This window comes from Rhinoderma darwinii, chromosome 10 (assembly GCF_050947455.1).
Source record: "Rhinoderma darwinii isolate aRhiDar2 chromosome 10, aRhiDar2.hap1, whole genome shotgun sequence".
Classification (NCBI taxonomy): domain Eukaryota; kingdom Metazoa; phylum Chordata; class Amphibia; order Anura; family Rhinodermatidae; genus Rhinoderma; species Rhinoderma darwinii.
The window spans coordinates 7,865,322-7,887,497 of NC_134696.1; the positions used below are offsets into that span (position 1 = coordinate 7,865,322).

Sequence of the window (22,176 nt, forward strand, 5' to 3'; positions counted from 1 at the left end):
TTTGTACATGACACCTGCCTGTGACATCGGCTGGGACCGAACACTATGGGGGAGATTCATGAAGACGGTCTTTGATGCCCATAACAACCAATCACAACGCAGCTTTCATTTCTTACAGTGTCCTTGAAAAATGAAAGCTGCGCTGTGATTGGTTGCTATGAATTTCACTCATACAGTTTGGCTTTTAGTCAGAACGACCTCCGCACTAGTCGGGGAGACTTATCAAAAACTAGTTCAAGGTGCGAAATGGAGCAGTTGCCCATAGCAACCATTTAGGCCGATGCTGACATGCCTGGTTACTGTGGGCAACTGCAACACTTTTCCCTTGCGCTAGTTTTGATAAATCTCCCCTGAGGTGGGTCTAAGGGGCCGGTTTGCTTAACCCCTTAACGCTCCAGGACATACTATTATGTCATGGTAAGTGCATCGTTCGCGCTCCATGACATAATAGTATGTCATGGAGTAAACACGGCGCCGTTCGCGCGGGGCGCGTGCATGAGCTGTGATAGCTGCTGTTTCCGACAGCAGACTATCACTGCTCAATGTGCCGGGACCGATCGCGGTGGTCCCCGCAGATTTAACCCCTCAGAAGCCGCGTTCAATAGCGATCGCGGCTTCTTAGGGGTTAATCCGCCATCGCCGGCCTGCTACACGATAGCGGCCGGCGATGGTGACTATGGCAACCGGACACCAAAAAATGGCGTCCGGCTATGCCATAGACGGAAGCCTAGTGGGTCCTGACAGAGTCAGGACCACCTATGCTTGCTGTCAGTGAGTAGCTGACAGTTCTAATACACTGCACTACGCATGTAGTGCAGTGTATTAGAATAGCGATCAGGGGCTCCTGCCCTCAAGTCCCCTAATGGGACAAAGTAAAAAAGTTAAAAAAAAGTAAAAAAAAGTTGTGTAAAAATAAGAAAATAAAAGTCTTAAAAGTAATAAAAGTAAAAAACCCCCTTTTTCCCTTGTCAGTCTTTATTATTAAAATAAATAAATAAACTATACATAATTGGTATCGCCGCGTCCGTAACGGCCTGAACTACAAAATTATTTCGTTATTTATCCCGCGCGGTGAACGCCGTAAAAAAAAAAAATAATAAACCGTACCACAATAACAATTGTTTGGTCACTTCACCTCCCAAAAAAAGGAATAAAAAGAGATCAAAAAGTCACATGTACCGAAAAATGGTACTGATCGAAACTACAGTTCGTTACGCAAAAAATAAGTCCTCGCACGGCTTTCCTGATGGAAAAATAAAAACGTTATGGCTCTTAGAATAAGGTAACACAAAAAGTGAGTGATTTTTTACAAAACGTATTTTATTGTGCAAACGCCATAAGACATAAAAAAACTATAAACATCTGGTATCGCCGTAATCGTATCGCCCCGCAGAATAAAGTGAATATGTCATTTATAGCGCACGGTGAACGCTGTAAAAAAATAGAACAAAAAAACAATAGTAGAATTGCGGTTTTTTAGTCACCACGCCACCTAAAAATAGAATAAAAACTGATCAAAAAGCCGCATGCACCCCAAGAAAACTACAATGGATTCCTCAAGGGGTCTAGTTTCCAAATTGGGGTCACTTTTGGGTGGTTCCCAATGTTTTGGCACCACAAGACCTCTTCAAACCGGACATGGTGCCTAATAAAAAAAGAGGGCTCAAAATCCACTAGGTGCTCCTTTGCTTCGGAGGCCGGTGCTTCAGTCCATTACCGCCCGAGGGCCACATGTGGGATATTTCTCTAAACTGTATAATCTGCGCAATAAGTATTAAGTTGCGTTTCTCTGATAAATCCAATTGTGTTATAAAAAAAATGGTATAAAGAGGATTTTCTGACAAAAAAAGAAAAGTAAATTTCACCTCTACTTTGCTCTAAATTTCTGTGAAACACCTAAAGGGTTCATAAACTTTCTATATGCTGTTGTGAATACTTTGAGGGGTCTAGTTTCTAAAATGGGGTGTTTCGTAGGGGTTTCTAATATATGGGCCCCTCAAAGCAACTTCAGAACTGAACTGGAACCTAAAAAAATAAATAAATGAGGCAATACTTCGCTTCTTACATTATACTGATAATGAGCCGTGCCCACCCCGAGATGACCCCAGTTTTGACCGTTTGTATAAATGGAGACCCCTATTAGACCGTTTCAGTGCCCGGTTTTCCCAAGCATACACCCCCGAGAAGTGTATTTCTATTGATGAGTCCCTGGTACATTTTAAAGGGAGGGTTCAATTCCGCCAGTACCTGCCGGGTAAGAGGGCAAGGTATGGTGTGAAGATGTATAAGCTGCGAGAGTGCATCAGGGTATACCTACAGGTTTAGCATATATGAAGGAAAGGCCACCCCCAAACCAGACTGCATCCTGGACTACAATAGGTACATGGGAGGGAAGGACTTGTCAAATCAAGTCCTGAAGCCCTACAGCGCTATGCGGTGTGGTATAAGAAGCTGGCCGGGCACATCATACAGATGACTTTGTACAATGCGTACGTGCTACGTCGATGTGCAGGCCAGAGGGGAACTTTCCTGGAATTTCAAGATCTAATCTTTAGGGACCAGGAAGGGGGGGCACCCAGTACTTCTGGAAGCGAGGCCACACGCATCGTACCAGGGCAACACTTTCCAGGAGAAGTTCCCCAAACCGGTGGAAAGGGAAAGAGTCAAAAGAGGTGCAGAGTCTGCTATAAGAGGGGGATAAGGAAGAACACAATATACCAATGTGACACGTGTCCCGAAAAACCAGGGCTCTGTATAAAAGATTGTTTTAAAATGTATCATACATCCCTTGATTTTTAATTTACCCTGATGCACTCCGCACAGCTTACCCCCCTCATCTTTCCCTTCTGAGCCCTGCCGTATGCCCAGGCAGCTGATAACAGCCACATGTAGGGTATTGCCGTACCCAGGATAACCCACATTACAATTTAAGGGGTGTATATCTCCGGTGGCGCATGCTGGGCACACTATATCGGACACTGACATGCCATATATATATATAAAATTGCAAATCTCACTCTGCACCATCTGCTGCGCATTATCTTTTACACAGTACCTGTGGGGTCAAAATGCTCACTACACCTCTAGATGAATGTCTTAAGAGGTGTCGTTTTTAAAATGGGGTCACTTCTCGGGGGTTTCAACTCTACTGGTACCTCAGGGGCTTCTGCATACATGACTTAGCACCAGAAAAGCTCCAGTAGGCCAAATGGTGGTCCTTTCCTTCTGAGCCCTCCCATGGGCCCAAATGGCAGTTTATCACCACAAATGGGGTATTGCCGCACTAAGGACAAATTGGGCAACAAAATGGGGTATGTTGTTCCTTGTGAAAATAAGAAATTTTGATCAAAAATGACATCTTATTGGAAAAAATATCATTTTTTTCATTTCACAGCCCAATTCAAATAGGTGCTGTGAAAAAACTCTGCGGTCAAAATGATAACAAAAACCATAAATGAATTCCTTGAGGGGTGTAGTTTCCAAAATGGGGTCACTTCTGGTGGGTTTCCATTGCTTTGATACCTCTGGGGCTCTGCAAATGCGACATGGCACCCGAAAACCAATCCAGCAAAATCTGGACTCCAACAAACACATAGCGCTCCTTTCCTTCTGAGCCCTCCCATGGGCCCAAACGGCAGTTTATCACCACAAATGGGGTATTGCCGCACTAAGGACAAATTGGGCAACAAAATGGGGTATGTTGTTCCCTGTGAAAATAAGAAATTTTGATCAAAAATGACATCTTATTGGAAAAAATATCATTTTTTTCATTTCACAGCCCAATTCAAATACGTGCTGTGAAAAAACTGTGCGGTCAAAATGATAACAAAAACCATAAATGAATTCCTTGAGGGGTGTAATTTCCAAAATGGGGTCACTTCTGGTGGGTTTTCATTGTTTTGATACCTCAACACCTCTTCAAACCTGGCATGCTGCCTAAAATATATTCTAATAAAAAAGAGGCCTCAAAATGCACTAGGTGCTTCTTTGCTTCTAGGGCTTGTGTTTTAGTCCACGAGCGCAGTAGGGCCACATGTGGGACATTTCTAAAAACTGCAGAATCTGGACAATACATATTTAGTAGTGTTTCTCTGGTAAAACCTTCTCTGTTACAGAAAAAAATTTAATAAATTTGAAATTCAGCAGAAAAAATGAAATTTGCAAATTTCATTTCCACTTTGCTTTAATTCCTGTGAAATGCCTGAAGGGTTAAAAAACTTTCTATATGCTGTTTTGAATACTTTGAGGGGTCTAGTTTTTAAAATGGGGTGTTTTATGGGGGTTTCTAATACATAGGCCCCTCAAATCCACTTCAGAACTGAACTGGTACCTTCAAAAAAAGGCTTTTGAAATTTTCTTAAGAATATGAGAAATTGCTGTTTATGTTCTAAGCCTTGTAACGTCCAAGAAAAATAAAATAATGTTCAAAAAACGATGCCAATCTTAAGTAGACATATGGGAAATGTGAACTAGTAACTATTTTGGGTGGTATAACCGTCTGTTTTACAAGCAGATGCATTTCAATTCTGAAAAATGCTATTTTTTGTAAATTTTCTCTAAATTTTGCAATTTTTCACAAATAAAGACTGAATATATCGACCAAATTTTACCACGAACATGAAGCCCAAAGTGTCACGAGAAAACAATCTCAGAATCGCTTGGATAGGTTTAAGCATTCCGACGTTATTACCACATAAAGTGAAATATGTCAGATTTGAAAAATGGGCTCTGAGCCTTAAGGCCCAAACTAGGCTGCGTCCTTAAGGGGTTAAAGAGAAATTTTGGCACAATTGGAACAATTTTTACAAGTAAATGTATTTCTCATATTTGCAAAATGGGAACTTCTTCCAGATCGCTGTGCAGCCGCCATGATTGTAGTGATGATGTTGTCAAAAGAACGGTGAATGATAAAAAAAATAAGATAATATATATGTAAAAAAATAATACAAATTACAGATTTATGAGCACTCGTAGGAGGTCTATTGTCCATTTTAAGGCTGTGTTCACACCTTGCGACCTTTTCGCTTGGTCAAAATGCGTTTCACCTGTAACAACCTCATTGCAAAACTAGTAATGCGCAGTAAAACGCGTGTGGTTTCTTTGTGCGTTTCTGACCACGCGGCACTATGCTGTAACATGCGAACGCCGCCTAAAGGGTTTGTCCAGGATTAAAAAAAAAAAAGGCTGCTTTCTTCCAGAAACAGCGCCACACGTGTCCACAGGTTTTGTATGGTATTGCAGCTTAGCATTATTCACTTGAATGCAGCGGAGTTACAGTACCACACACAACCTATAGACCGGTGTGGCGCTGTTTCCGGAAGATAGCCGCCATGTTTTTCTAATCCTGTATAACTATTCAGAACAATATCACTTATTGCCGATCATTTCCTGTCAGTGAGATATGTATGTTGATGAAATGGGGGTTAGCAGCGGCTAAGTGCTGGCGTTGTTTATTCTGCGCCGGGGGGGGGGGCTTGAAAATCAAACATGGCCCGTCTAATTTCCCCAGTACTCATTATATATCAGCAAGAAAAACTGGCGTGCATGGCGCAAATTAAACTAAATTCTAGCGCAAATGGTTAATAATGATGTTGCACAGCCGACGTGACACTGTTTGCGTTAAAGGGCGCAAATACATTGATACGGGTAGTCCTATATGTGATCTACAGCCGGTGACTCCTAATGTAGACCTGACGTCCAGCCTCAAGACCTCTCCGGATCATCTCGGAGGTTGACGGTCTCTTCGGCGTTGCCTAGGACGTCTCTGAACGCACTTGGTTAATGTTCCTCGTCGTTCGGTCTGGGTTTACAGATAAAAAAAGCTTTCTAATTTTGCTGCAAGATACATAAAAAAAAATATTCCGTTAGTAAACTGGGGTCAGTCCTTTGTGACGCTGAAGCTGCCGACTAGAAACGGGAAGGGAGGTGCACCAGGGAATAGCCCCCCCCCCCCACATTATTTTCTTTTCAGGCATCTAGGAAAGCTAGGCGTCCTCTATGGGATCTATCATTGTGGCCATATTGGTCGTCTCTCCGCTTTCCTATAGAGTAATGTAAACCTTCCCGTCTCTGTGTTTCTGGTCTGACCTGGTAAATGCTGAGTCAGGTCCGCCATGCTGTGTTGATAAGGATTTAGGAGATGTCTTTATTGTGCACACAGTTTTCTTAACCTTCTGCTGACGTTTCCCCAGAGCACAATAGTCGATATCCACTACATGTCACTGAGCAGATGAGATCAGACGGCCCCATCACAACCGGCTTTTGTGTAGAATGTTGTTACTGTCTTGTTACATTGTTGTCATTGTGCGCACGTTTCTATATCATGTTGTTTGATTTTTGTTTTCCAGAATGAGGACCTGAGATTTATCACCTCCTCCAGACGATCTATTCATTTATTTCGAAAATTGGCCTGTCCCTCCCACTAACCATCATGTCGGGCGCTTCTGTGAAAGTGGCCGTACGGGTTCGTCCCTTCAACTCCAGGGAAATCGGCAAGGAATCAAAATGCATCATCCAGATGCAGGGAAACTCAACCAGTAAGTACAAGTCTATCTATCTATCTATCTATCTATCTATCTATCTATCTATCTATCTATCTATCTATCTATCTATCTATCTATCTATCTATCTATCTATCTATCTATCTATCTATCTCTCTCATATCTATCTATCTCATATCTATCTCTCTCATATCTATCTATCTCATAGTCTGTCGTTAAGTATTTGTAAATGCATTGCATTACTTATTTTACCTATTAGGCCTTGTTCACACAGAGAAATCTGCCTTAAAATGGCAGATTTTGACCTTACTGCACTTTTTTGCCGCATTTTTCAGGAAGTTTTTCGCCCGCGTCCATTGAATGCAATGCAAGGACCGCGGGCAAAAAAAACGCTGTAACAAATGATCGGAAACGAGCGCCGCAGGTTTTTTCGGCCCCCATTGATTTTAATGGGAAGTCAGAGGCAAAACTGAAGCAAGAAAGGACATACAGCTTTTTGTCCCCCACGAGCGGCTAATAGCCGTCCGGTAAAAAAAAAAACACCTCTGCCTCCCATTGAAATCAATGAGGGGCGGTTTCGGAAGTTTTTTTGGTGCCGTTTCCAACGCAGTTTCCGCATCAAAATCAGCGCCAGAAAATCTTTGTGAACTGAGTCTTATAGTCCAGAGCTGCAGTCACAGTTCTGCTGGTCTGCATTGGAAAGCAGCAACAAGCTTGTCATCACCCCCCACTCACACAACTGAGCTTAGCTAAGCTCCCATAATGCAGTGGGACAGTACCTTGTGTAAAGATAGCACTTCCCAGAATGCAGACACTGAACAAGCAGTGAGTGCTGTGAGAGCTCAGCTCTGAAGTTTTTAGATTTGTTAGTGCAGCGCTTGGCTATAATACACACTGTCATTTGTAAACTATAAAAGAGTGTCCACGGGTGGATATTTTGTTTCTCGTCCCTCTGATATCCAGCTATTAGGATATCCCAGCGCTGAGAGTCGGTCCCTCCATTGTACATCACATCGCGCAGCTTACATGTTCAGCATGCAGCCTGCATACTCCCCGCAGTTCTCATGCTCTTACTGAAAGCACCCATCTCCTCCCCGCTGGGGGTGGTTGTCTTTAGACGGGTCACAGACGAGTTACATCATACAAACCACACAACCCTGGCGCGTCCCAGCCTGGACTTTGTCCTTGTTTTGGGGATAGTAATGATTGACCTGACTTGTGTTGGATTTTTATTGTATTACAAAGTCAAAATGAATCAACGGAAAAGATGAGATTAAGCGATAAGTAACACGTGACCAGCGACTGCAGTGATTGGTTATCGTTCAAGCTGTGGTCGAACTACAAATCCCAGACGGCTGAGTGAACTTGTTTCATTTATTCATGAGTCTTTGTGGGAGTCACGTTGCGTTAGTCATTATAACCCCTTCTGTTGAAATGGCGCTTATGTAAATTGGGCCTTACAGGGAGGTCAGCAAAGGCCATCGAGCTGTATTGCAATTGTGTTGTGGATATGTGAACGTGAGTGATAATGGATCGCCCAGTAACTTGTCTTTGGTTGCTCTGGGTGTATTTTCTTTACTCTCAAGTTTTGTTTGATGAAAGAAACTTGACGTGAGAGGGGGCACTTTTTTTTTTTAAATATTTGTTTTTTTAAATATTTATTTTTTTTTTTTTATATTTTTTTTTTTCTCCTTTGTGCTGGATATTGATGTTCCTGAGACGCTTTTTCAATGAACTTTAATGCATTGGCTAAGAAATTGTGCTGCATTTCCGATACAATTTACAACATACAGCAGCACAGATTATTTCAGCTCGGCCTATTTCGGTGTGGTCTGATGTGAATGATGGTCTCCAAGCTGATTAAAAATGTCCCAATCAGCACTGTCCAATATATCTTGTGGTATGACTAATTTCTTTAAACTGTTTTGCCAATAGTCCCGATTAAAAAAAATTCTATTGTTTTGTGTGTAAAACGTCAATGCAGAACGAAGTGTCTCCATGGTTACATCTAAAAACAAACCCTGTGTTGTGTCATGTGCTACACCCTTCCATCTATTCCTTCTATTGTCTGTAGGCAGAGGAAGTGGAATAACACATGACAGCAGTATCAGACAACACACGGGGTTTGTTTGTAGTCTGTAACCATGGAGACCAAATGTGCTTTTTTATTTTTTTTGACCCTGCAGAGCAATTCAGTTTGGTTCTTCTACTTCGGTCCTGCTGCAGCTGTTCATGCCGATCCCCGGACTGGTTGAGGAAGCTTCTTTCATGCGTCACTTCACCCCGGGACGTAGTCCTGTGGTTTCCTCTGCACTGGTTCAGACATCCACGCTGGGATCTCCAGGAAGTCTTTTTTTTTTTTGTTTCGCGGTTGCTCAGTTTTTGCATTTAACCTGTTAGTCACATGGAGGACACCCCTGTAGTTAAACCCTGCGCTGCAGTCCATTGTGACTGGCCACTGATATCTCTTATATCCCTGCTGCAAAATCCTGAGTGACTGGATCATTCTTTCTTCTTGCTCCATTCATGGGTGACTGGGTTGATCCAGACGACATTATTCTGCACCCCGGCCCCAGTGACTGGCTCACTTTTGATTCCATATGTTGGAGATACAATGCATTGGCGAGGGGCAAATCATGGAAAGAAATTGCGGTGCCTGGAGAGATCCTAACCTAAGAGAACATACAAACTCCATGCTGGTTGGGAAACCTACTCCCGCAAAACAGCAGCACCAAGCACTGAGCCGCCTGATACATTTGCTTACATATGCAGCAGAGCTGACTTTGTTATATCCTGATGTGTACTGTAGTTTTACATAAGACAACTCAGCAGGTCTACCTAACTCAGAGAGAGTTATCACTTTGCAGAAACACCTAAAACACATTCAGCTCTGCTACATCTGCATCCAGATGATTTCAATGGTATAATGTTCAAGTCTTAATGTAATATATTATTTACCTTCCAGTGCAATCTAATGGACTGAATTAGAGGAAACCACGTCATGTGTTTATGGCAGCGGGTTACATAAAAAGCTTTTTAACAGAGTGCCCGGGTCGGATGAGAATGAAATATTTACGGACTGTCCAAACTGCGCAGCTCGGCCGTGTATCATTCAGCATGTGATTCTTAGTGTTTTTCAGGCTATTTAGGGCCCATACCAGAGTTAGGAAGGAATGCTGGAGCGAACACGGCTCAGCGGTGGGAAGGGCCGAGCCACGCAGGGACACAGACTGCCAAGTCTATCAGTGCTGTGGTGGGTGCGAGGAAAGAGCTGCTCTGTGTTTGCTACTGTCTTTCTCTCCATTAAAGGATATCTGTACTTTTTGCAACCTTTTTATTGCTCCAATGCACCTAAAACATAGAATGTCGCAACTTTGCAAATAGTCCCGATTTAAATTTTGTCTTACTATTTTGTGTACACAGCTGCAATGCAGATCTATGTGTCTCTAGGGTTACAGACTAAACACAAACCCTTTGTGTTGTCTAAAAGCCCTTTTACACGGCCAAATGAGCGTTCATATGTGTAAACAACAGGGCAACGATCAGCAAACGCTCCTTAATCGGCAGATTGTATCGTTTATGCAGCACAAAATATTATCTCCCAGGGATGGGCTGCCAACATGATAGAAATACATGGGGACGAGCGATCGTAGTAACAATTGCTCATCCCCATACATTTGTAAATGAGCACCGATCAATGAGCTGTCTCGTTGATCGGCGCTCGTTTTTATGGCCAAAATTGTCTGGTGTTAAAGGACCCTAATAATGTAGTCATGTGTTGGGTCCTCTTACATCGGTCAATTTTGGCCAGTGCAGCGGGCGCCGATCAACAAGACCGCTCGTTGATCGGCGCTCGTTTGCTCCTTTAACAAATAGCTATATATGGGGACGAGCGCTCGTCACGCCCAACGATCGTCCCCATACATTATCATCATGTCGGCAGTGCGTCCCCCTGTTTACACACCAAGATCTGCTGCGGACAACGATAATATTTTACACTTTTAAAACGATACGATCAGCAGATCATCTGCGATCGCTGCCCTGTTTCTATGAACGCTGGGTTGTCCGATTTCTACAGCCACTCCCTGTTACCCCTGCTTCTTGATAACTACAGACAGTAGGAGAGGGTCACAATGGAAAAAAATAATAGCTAAGAGTAAAGGAGAAATTACACGACGAGGGCCGATCAAGGAGACCGCTCGTTGATCGGCGCTCGTTTTCTCCTTTCACAAGTAGCTAGGATGGGGACGAGCGCTCGTTACTCCGATCGCTCGTCCCCATACATTTCTATCATGTCGGCAGCGCCTCTCCCTGTTTAGACACCAAGATCTGCTGCCGACCACTATATTAGTTTCGGCATTTAAGACGATGCAATCAGTTTGCTCGTTGATCTGCTGATCGCTGCCCTGTTTACATAGCGCAATTATCGGGAACAAGCGTTCTGTGAACATTCATTTGCCTGATAATTGGCCAGTGTAAAAGGGCCTTAAGACTATGTTTACACTGCGGTCAGCGGCTTCATTCAGAGACCCCGTCGGCAGTCCTAGCAGATATGACGGGGAGAATAGCGCTGCAGTAAGTGTTAATCTTCCCATCGAAGTGCCGGAACCCAATGAAACCCACCATAAGTCAATTGAGCGTATGGAGTACAGGTGGTATCCGTAGTGCCATGGATGCGGCTATGCGTCACGCTTTACGTTTATAACGGAAACCACACTGCAAGTGTGAACAGAGCCTAACTTATTCTGAACTGTCTTCCTGAACCTTTTCTACCCTTATACCTGTCTATCAATGTTTGGATAATCCAGAATATTTGATAGTACGCCACCTATCATCTCCTATGAAAGAAAAATCTAAATCTATTATCGCCGTGCACCAATTGTCATCTCCACCTGTGCGTATATCCTGCTGTCATGTCTGACACATCCCTTTATGACAGGGGGGGGAAGCCATCGGGGCAGGAAGTACCCGCCTTGTGACCCTCACCCCTGTCCCGCTGAGTTTGTATTGTGACCAGACCTTGTGTTTTTCCCCCTGCATTGTATGAATGGTCCAGAGAAGATAATTATTACCACTGAATACATCAGGAATATTGGTTTGTATGGCACGGAGTTTCCACAGCATCTCACAATGTTTTATTTTGCAAGTACTTGGGAAAAAAAAAATATATATATAATAGGGTGGGGGTGTTTCACACTATGAACATCAAAGACCTGTCACCTAGATATAGGAGTCTGTCTTTAGGCTACGTTCAGACACTGAATTCCGCACCCCAAATCTGCAGGAATGTAAAGTAAAATACATGTGGATGTGGTTTTCAAAACCCTATTCACACATAGCAGAGAAATTCCACACCATATAAGCATGATGGGGATTTTTAAATTCAGACGATGCTCATTCTTCTGCGGAAATCTCAGACTTTCAATGTATTCTGAGAAATCCGCAGCACAATCCAAGGCAAAATCTCCATTAAGGCCTCATGCACGCGATCGTAGTGGTGTGCACGGCCGTGATTTGTAGCTCGGACAGTGTCACCAGCGGGCCGCCCGCAGATCGCGGGCCATGCACATGGCCGCGTGCATTTATTTCTATGAGCCTGGAGTAATAAGACATGCCCGATCTTTTTGCGGTCCAGGCTCCTGGGCAATGCACGGACCGTGGAAACCACGGTCGTGTGCATGGGCCCATTGAAACCAATGGGGCCGAAATTCACCCGCAAAAATAAGTTTGTGTGCATGGGGCCTTACACTTGCAGATGTGGATTTGCAGTGGATTTCTTCCTTTACGTCTGGACGTAGCCTTATGTGGACTATTTGGGACTATTTGACTATTACAGGGGGTGTTCCACCATAACCACACCAGCGATAATGAGAACGGGGGCCCAAGTCCTCTATTTGAACGGAGCGGCGGTCATGCACGCACGCTGCTGCTCCATTCATTCTCTATAGGAATTCTCTGTTAGGAAATTCTGAGTTAATAGAGGGGGGTCCTCTGTTCAGGCCCCTTATCTCTTGATCAGATTGGAAAGTGGCTACACAGACAACACATTGATTTGAATAGACGCTCTGTAATACTTCGTTTCTCCTGTGGTGGTGCTGCAGGGAAATTAAGCACTTACTGCCAGGTTCTCCCACAGAGTAGAGCTGATCGCTCAAATATCCCAGCTGGGGGATCTGTGATCGGTTTATTGTCAAGGGACCCTTCTAACAAGTAGAAATTTTTCAAAGGGGAATCTCTCGTTTAAGAGTTCTTCTTCGCATTAAATACAATAAATGATCATCTTGTATAATGCCGGAGGATGTCTTCTCTCATTGACGGCTTCTCACGTTTGTTTGAGAGGAGGTGGGGGATCGGTGTTTCTTCATCTTTCTTTATCCATGGCCTTTAACCAGAGCCCCCAGATATACACATGGAATTAAACATTTGCCCGACACGATGCGTTGCGGCCAGTTCTTGGTTTTCTGGGCCTCTCCTGTTTCCATTGCTTAGGAACAGTAATATTTGTGTGGGGAAGAGTCTGAGCAGCAGCCCACCTGCCGTCACATGAGCCCGCTCCACTAAATGTTGGTATGCTGGCAGCGTGCCCAGGCTATGTGCACAGGGCTGGGTGCAGATGGTATGTGTTTGAAAGTTTTAGCATTAGAACATGATTGAATTGCGGCCGACATGATGATGAGAAAACGTTGTTAACGGAGGGTGAAGAATAACGTGGCAGGTCCGGCCTGATATTTCCCGATTTTTCATTGAAAAAGAAATGTGCAAAATCTTATAGAAGCCTCAAACCTGAGATGTAACAATAATTGTTAATGATTTGACGTGTATAAGGCGAGAAAATAATCGGTTCGGGTCAGTTTCAGATTTTTGTGTTTAATAAGCACTAGGAAGAGAAAAAAATAACTGAGCAGAATAATGTACAGCTGCCTTGCCCTGTGTACGGCTGTATGACTTCTATAGGGGTCCTGTGTACGGGTCCTGTATAGCTTTTCCTATATACAGCTTTGTTACCTTCTGTAGTGGCCCTATATATTGCTGTATTGCCTTCTGCAGGGGCCCTATATACAGTTTTATTGCCTTCCGTACGAGCTCTGTGCAAGCCTGTAGTGACCTCGGTAATGGCCATGCTTTACCTCTAGTAGGAGACCTGTATATGGCTGACCTCAGTAGGGGCCCTGTATATGGCTGACCTCAGTAGGAGTCCTGTATATGGCTGACCTCCGTAGAGGACCTGTATATGGCTGACCTCAGTAGGGGCCCTGTATATGGCTGACCTCAGTAGGGGCCCTGTATATGGCTGACCTCAGTAGGGGCGCTGTATATGGCTGACCTCAGTAGGGGCGCTGTATATGGCTGACCTCAGTAGGGGTCCTGTATATGGCTGACCTCAGTAGGGGTCCTGTATATGGCTGACCTCAGTAGGGGTCCTGTATATGGCTGACCTCAGTAGGGGCCCTGTATATGGCTGACCTCAGTAGGAGTCCTGTATATGGCTGACCTCCGTAGGAGTCCTGTATATGGCTGACCTCCGTAGAGGACCTGTATATGGCTGACCTCAGTAGGGGCGCTGTATTTATCTGACCTCAGTAGAGGACCTGTATATGGCTGACCTCAGTAGGGGTCCTGTATATGGCTGACCTCAGTAGGGGTCCTGTATATGGCTGACCTCAGTAGGGGTCCTGTATATGGCTGACCTCCGTAAGGGCCCTGTATATGGCTGACCTCAGTAGGGGCCCTGTATATGGCTGACCTCAGTAGGGGCCCTGTATTTGGCTGACCTCAGTAGGGGCCCTGTATATGGCTGACCTCAGTAGGGGCCCTGTATATGGCTGACCTCAGTAGAGGACCTGTATATGGCTGACCTCAGTAGGGGCCCTGTATATGGCTGACCTCAGTAGAGGACCTGTATATGGCTGACCTCAGTAGGAGTCCTGTATATGGCTGACCTCAGTAGAGGACCTGTATATGGCTGACCTCAGTAGAGGACCTGTATATGGCTGACCTCAGTAGGAGTCCTGTATATGGCTGACCTCAGTAGAGGACCTGTATATGGCTGACCTCAGTAGAGGACCTGTATATGGCTGACCTCAGTAGGGGACCTGTATATGGCTGACCTCAGTAGGGGCCCTGTATATGGCTGACCTCAGTAGGGGCCCTGTATATGGCTGACCTCAGTAGGGGCCCTGTATATGGCTGACCTCAGTAGGGGCCCTGTATATGGCTGACCTCAGTAGGGGCCCTGTATATGGCTGACCTCAGTAGGGGCCCTGTATATGGCTGACCTCAGTAGGGGCCCTGTATATGGCAAACCTCAGTAGGGGCCCTGTATTAATGGCGGACTTCAGTAGCGGGTGGTCATCTGCAGATCCTGCTCCAGCTGATTTTAGAGGTTATCTGCTCAATAGCAAACAAGTTCCCACCTTTTGGATTTCGTGTATAACTGGCGCCATTGACATTGCAGCGGTGCGCTGACCCACTGCCTGAGATTTTCGCACTTTTGCGCAGGGAGGTTTTAGTAATTGCTTGTTTAGTTTCTAACACTGTGCGATTATTCGCCCGATCATCCTCTTTAGTTCATGGAGCTCCCGTGTCTTGGGCGGCTTTTCGCTGCAATATGTGACACGTCTGATCTATGTATAACCTTGCTGATAAGAGCGGCTCACAGCCTGGGTGTCTCCTCGCTCACATAGGCCGCTGTGAGGAAACCCTTTTGTTTTCTCATTCAGCTAGGAATTCTTTCCTGGCTCCGGGTTTGGTTTTGTTCTCCAGGGGCTGAAGTTCACCTTTTGCTTCTCTGTTATTATAAAGATTTGGTGTTGTGGCCTGGGAGCTCACAGCTTCCAACATCACTGCACTGACAGGTTACGGGGCTGTTGTTTTGCGGTGTCTGTGATGTGTATGTGACCCCCTTATGGTAATAGAGACCTACCCCGAGAGACTGACATCTGGAATAGAGACCTACCCCGAGAGACTGACATCTGTAAAAGAGACCTAACCCGAGAGACTGACATCTGGAATAGAGACCTACCCCGAGAGACTGACATCTGTAATAGAGACCTACCCCGAGAGACTGACATCTGTAATAGAGACCTACCCCGAGAGACTGACATCTGTAATAGAGACCTACACCAAGAGACTGACATCTGTAATAGAGACCTACCCCGAGAGACTGACATCTGTAATAGAGACCTACCCCGAGAGACTGACATCTGTAATAGAGACCTACCCCGAGAGACTGACATCTGTAATAGAGACCTACACCAAGAGACTGACATCTGTAATAGAGACCTACCCCGAGAGACTGACATCTGTAATAGAGACCTACCCCGAGAGACTGATATCTATAATAGAGACCTACCCCGAGAGACTGATATCTATAATAGAGACCTACCCCGAGAGACTGACATCTGTAATAGAGACCTACCCCGAGAGACTGACATCTGTAATAGAGACCTACCCCGAGAGACTGACATCTGTAATAGAGACCTACCCCGAGAGACTGACATCTGTAATAGAGACCTACCCCGAGAGACTGATATCTATAATAGAGACCTACCCCGAGAGACTGACATCTGTAATAGAGACCTACCCCGAGAGACTGACATCTGTAATAGAGACCTACACCAAGAGGTAAGTTATTCCGCCAAAAGGTGACTCCACAAAGTATTGACTTTGAGGGGGTGAATCCTTACGCAAAAAAGTTCTATGTTTTTTGTCTTAATTATTGTTTGTGTCAAAGTAAGATATGAGTTGCGCCTTCATAGTGGTAGACATGTTGTGTAAATCAAATTGTACAAACCCCCCCCCCCCCCCAAAAAAAATCCATTTTAATTCAAGGTTGTAATGCAACAAAACAGGAATAATACAGCAAGGCAGTGTAATGTGAACAGACCCGCTGCCTGCGTCCTTTTTGCAGTGGGACCTGTGAGACAATTCCCCCCCCCCCCCACACCCAGTTTAATCGATTTGTCCATCTCCACTCCGAGCATCAGACTGCTTTTCCGAGAAGACGCTCTGAAACTATTTTTATTAGTGATATTCCTGAGGTCTGTTTGCTGCAGAGCACAATGATCAATCTTGTCATATGTCTTGGATCAGATTTGCTTCCATATTGATTTCCTGCACTTGATGGCTCAGTTCTATATTGATGACTTGGCCTTTCTCCTCTTGGCCATCACTAATGCCTTGCAATGCGCAGAACCCAAATGCGTGGGGTGTTTACTTTTTTGTAATCGTTTATTTAACGCTTTACAGTAATAAAAAGTTTTCCCCCAACTTTCCTTTATTTGGCCTATTTATTTCCTTCAGGAACGTCTGCATTATGAAGTTATTACTTCTGTGCCTGACGACTCCTATAATACAATTACGGGGGTCTCCAATAATCTTTGTTTATTAATATGTCCCATCTCCCCCAATAGATGAAAAGAACTCTTCAGGTAACACCAGGTTTAAAAAATTTGTGTTTTGTCACCTCCCATATTTTTTTAAAAATCTTCCAGAAAGATATCGAGAAACTTTTCTAAAGGGAACCAGTCAGCAGGTCAAACAAATACGAGTAAAGTTATCCAATCTGTTAGCCAATTGCAGAGCCATAAAGGGTCACGTGACACTATTCCACAACCATGACTCCTTAAAGCTACATGCACATGTTGTGTACCTAATGGTGTGTATTTCTATGCGGTTTTCGAGCGGTTTTTACGTTTTGATGCGTTTTTTCATGCTGCGGGTTTTGGTGCGATTTTCCTCTGCACTAGGCAGATAGAATTTGCAAGCGGAAACGCAAGATAAATTGACATGCTGCGGATTCTTAAAAACCCACCGCAGGTCAACTTCCGTCCCGAAAAATACTGCAGCGTGTACATAAGTTTTCCTGCAATCTCATTGACTATGCTGGTACTGTATTATGCGGCAAATCCGCGTGGCAAAAACGCACGTAATACGCATCATGTGCATTGAGCCTAAAAGTGGTGTCCACAATTCCTTTTTTGTTAGAAGGATCTCATAAAATGATGCTGATCACAGGGTATCCCTCTGCTGTGATCTCAGTGATCACCTGTCATTTTTGAAAAACACTTGTCAGCAAGTGTTACTTTTCACTGCAGTGCCACCACAGGAGAAATGAAGCATTACATGGTGCCCCCTGAAATCAATGTCATGTCCATGTAACGCATAGACATATCTAATCCTCCTGAGAGAGACGATCTTTGTAGCCACACTCCACCCTGGCTGACTCAGGATTAAAAAAGTAATTGTCATTTCATAAAATTTTCGACATGTCATAGTGACATGTCAGAAGTTTTGATCTGTGGGGGTCCACGGATCACTGAAACAAAGGAGCAGAAGCGCTCCGCTGTGCAAAGAGCCCCCTCAGCTATAGTGTGGTATCTTAGGGTCTTTTCAGTTCTTCTCGGACATATGAAGATAGCTGATGACTGGCTCATGGACTTTTACGAGTCCCTTCACAACTAATCCCGCCTTTCCGAGAAGAACCAAGGTGAGCCAAAGTTCTACCGTTACAGCCGAATGGGCACTGCGCTCGGCTGAGCGCTTCTGCTCCTTCATTTCAGCGATCGGCGGAGGTCTCAGCACCCGGACCCCACCGATCAAAACTTCTGATTTATCAAAAGTTTTATGAAACGACGGTTACCCTTTAACTATTAAAGTATTCTACATGTTCTGAATAAGACCGCCCCTTTAAGCTGCCAATAGTTATTAAATCCCCATTAATATGCATTATTAGCATTTATTAAAGCTGGGGTGATAAGTGGTTCCTGTTCCGCTTATCACCAGGGAAAATGTCCCTCGTTTTGGAGAACTTAATGGGATCCGCTGACAACGTTCTGATATCTATGAGAAAAAAAATTCAATTGGAATAAGGGTTTAGGTGGGAATTGCTTCTTCTGGATCCCTGATTGGCACTTTTAGGGGCCATGTTATGCCTGAAATTTCACCCACTAGATTATCTTTGAGTGTTGATGCTCCATCATGTGGATAAAACATTATCAATATGATTAGTGGAGTCCTGCTTAAAGTCGTTTTCACACCGCGCCAAAGTGGGCGCATTTTAGCAACTGTATTTCGACCGCAATACCCGAGCCCCACGTGGTTTTACAGAACTGACCTTAGATCACCATAGAAATAAAATTACAAAAACGGGAAAAAAATGGCGCTGCTTGTATAGAATAACGGTTTAATAAATAATTACAGGGGATGCTACGCGTTTCGACGCCGGACCAGCGTCTTCATCAGGCATCGCATGGGATCCGTCTAGTGCTGCTTACATTTCCAGTGACAGGTTGCCATGGACAGCTTGCGGATGTAGAAATATCCCCCATTGTGTTGGGTCCCACATTGCTCACATTGCTCAGGCGCCACATGCTGACGTGACTTCGTTTGCCACCATTCCTGGAATACTTTTCTGTTTTCCTTGTTGCACTCGGTGTAATAATTCATGATGTTTCTGCTCCGCGTTGGTTAAATGTAATAATATTCTCTATGTGACCCCTGACCTGTACGTCTCACCATTGTGCCCTTCCTGATACACGTCCTGCACGCTCAGCTGGTGTTTTTGTATTAAATGACTGTATGGGAATGTCTGCACATCAAGCCCCGGAGTATTGTAGTCTATATGTATGAATGTTTGGCTATCCATCTTTGTATATATCTACTAAAACAGGCAAAAAGAGACACGGCGCCACATAGTGCAGATTAACATGGTGATATGAGAGAGCAAGAAACCAAATTTGTGCTCACCTTAAAAGTGTAAGTACTGGCAGGTACAACACTTTATGTGAAGGTAAATGTATTACAAGAAAAGCTGCTGCCCGGTCCCGTACACAACGAACAAAAGGAGTTGCCAAAGGTGAATAGGTAGGAAAAATAGGACCACAATGGCGCTGCTAGTACTACGAAGAAAAGTTCATGTTTAATAAAGGATTAAATAATTAATTAAGCGCTACGCGTTTCAACGAATCATTCACCTGATGAAGATGCCAGTTCGGCGTTGAAACGCGTAGCGCTTAATTATTTGTCTAATCCTTTATTAAACATGAACTTTTGTTTGTAGTACTAGCAGTGCCATTGTGGTCCCTTTTTTCCTATTTTTCCTGCCTATGTATATGTCCGGGTGTGTGCTGCAACATGTAATTATCAGTCTTGCCATGTTTCTTGGGTTGGATCTATGCCAGTGTGACTGTATGGGTAAGTAAATATGTGTACATGATCATGCCATGCACACGAATGCCACCTGTGGCATCGTCTGGTGCTCCCATTAAATCTTGACTATTGCTGCCACATTTGGCATCCCGAATTACAGCGTCCATAGCCTGCTATATGCCTGTACTGTACCTTGATGTGCCTCCGATTTTACATACGTGGCATGCAGCATTACGGATGTTTTCTCCCTGATTCTGGTGGGAGCATACGGTGCGTCATGGACGTTATATGGACCATACGTGGTATTGGCGAGTGCATGAGAGTGCGTGTATATAAATGTATGTACATCTATGTATGACATGTGACTTTGTATATATAATATATGGATGCTTAATGTTTACCTACGCGTTTTGGTTCTTTATGGGTCCATCGGGTTGTGCGGTCGTTTCCGTTGTTTTGAAGGGAAGAATAGCGTTGTATGTAGTGGTATCATTCCAATGAAATCTGGCGGCATTGGCAAACGGAGCCTCTGGCGCAGATGTGAACAGAGCCGACGATGAGCCTGAACAGCAGACTTCTAGGTGCATGGGTTAGACTGGTATATAACATAATCTGAACTTTCTGGAAATTCTCACAAGTTTTTCCATGCTTTATTGAAATCCTTTGTGCTAGTGAAGCGTGCGGGCATTACACGTCGCGTATGTTGGCTTTATATATATATATATATATATATATATATATATACTGTATACCACTGACCGTATATGCGTTCTCTATTCTCCACTTTGTAGTGGGGCTGCTGTAGATGCGACTTATATGTTTTTAATCAGATTTTACTGGTAGAATCCGTCTTGTGCACTTTGTGTGTTGCAATGTACAGGATGTAGCAGAGGGGAGCCGAGTTACATTGTCTCTCCTGGATTCTCCATGTATATATATGGCCTTATCGCTCACCAACTACACAGACGGTATTTATAGCGAGCAGCTGGAGAGAGGGAGCTTTTCCAGCATTTTCTGCTGCTCGCTGCATTCCTGGAGCTTTCCAGATTTCATTCATCTCCCTCTCTCCTGGAGCCGCTGCTCCTTCCTTTCATCCCTGGAAAGTGACTGTGAACTTCCAGGAGATTGTCCAGTGTCTGCCGTGCCTCGCATCGCTCTTTATATTATGTCCTATACATGGTCCCGTCCCCCATCATCACGTCTACACTGGCATTAAAGGGATTGTCCAGTTTAGATAACCCATTGTCATACATCCTATTAGGGCGTTCTGCGTTAAAGTAAGGGGGTCATCTATTCATGATCCTTATCTCTCGGGCAGAGTGGAGAGCGGTTACATAGAGCGTAAGACCTGTCCTGTATTACACAGACAACACATTGATATTAATGGACACTGTAATGCCTCATTTCCCCTGTGGTGGTGCTGCAGGAAAACTAAACTCTTACTTTCAGGTGTCCCGACAGATCACAGATGATCGCTAGGGGTTCCAGCAGGGCACGACTTTGTGATCAGTTTATTGCCCAAGGAGCCTTCTAACAAGTAGGGATTGTCCAAAGCGGAGAACTCCTTTTAATATTACTAATAATATTTATTTTTCTGGCTACTACTGAAGGGTCTGCGCCCAAACCTGCGTAACTTGTGTGTATGTATAATATTTAAAGTAAATAAATATAAATTATACACACACACACACACACACACACACACACACACACACACACACACACACACACACACACACTTTTGCTCCTTCCTATAGCATTGTTCTTTTCTTTTCCATCACTGCTGGTTTGGAGGGATTTTTCTCAGTATCACAATGTGCCAGTGACCTACATCTGCTTTTCAGGCATTAGACAGAGTTGGCTTCAAGTTCACACGGCCCCCCCTCCCCCTAAAATCCAGATTGAGGATGTTTTGAGGTCTGTTCGTGCCGGGCCCCTAAACCAGCCCCAGACGGCGAGAGTTTTTTGCGTGATCCTCGCACCATCTGCTCAGCACTGCTCCTATTCCTTATACTGTAGGATATCGTTTTCTTCATCTGTCTCCTTTGTGTCTGGAGTGGATTTACCTGCAGCCGGCGTTTAAAGAAACATACATTCATTTATTGATCTCCATTTTGGTTATATTAAAGATCTCCTATAAAGGAGGAGGTACACACTGCAGCTTATGTGGGTTTTGTCATTGACAGCTAAATTTCTACAGGAGGAATGAGTCATGGTATAGCAGTGATGATGGGATGATGTCATCTGTTCTCCTCTGAAAGCGATGACCTCACCACTTAATTCATAGATTTATGGTTTATGTCTTATGGTCTACAAGTAGCTATGTGATGCTGGTGGAGCATTCATCTGCACCCACTAAACAGCCCCCTGATCCTTCTTTGCCAGAGGGTCAAAAGATTAAAAACGCGTAAGCTTATGAGGGGGTTTAAATCCCCTCGGCCAATCAAAACACCACCTTTAGCAGCTGGAAGGAGGTAACATGAGCCCTCTCACGAGTTGTGATTGGCAGAGAGGGTTCAGGCTTCTT

General features: G+C 44.3%; 1 protein-coding gene across 21 annotated transcripts in view; it reads left to right on the forward strand.

Annotated features, from left to right (window-relative positions):
- The window catches only part of KIF1B (kinesin family member 1B), a 118,204-nt gene that overhangs the window by 15,694 nt on the left and 80,334 nt on the right, over positions 1 to 22,176 (forward strand). For all 21 annotated transcript variants that reach the window (XM_075839329.1, XM_075839308.1, XM_075839311.1 and 18 more), the window contains exon 2: positions 6,348 to 6,536. In XM_075839329.1, coding sequence (XP_075695444.1) covers positions 6,431 to 6,536 — 106 coding nt within the window. In that variant the 5' untranslated portion in view covers positions 6,348 to 6,430. The remainder of the gene's footprint in view (positions 1 to 6,347; positions 6,537 to 22,176) is intronic.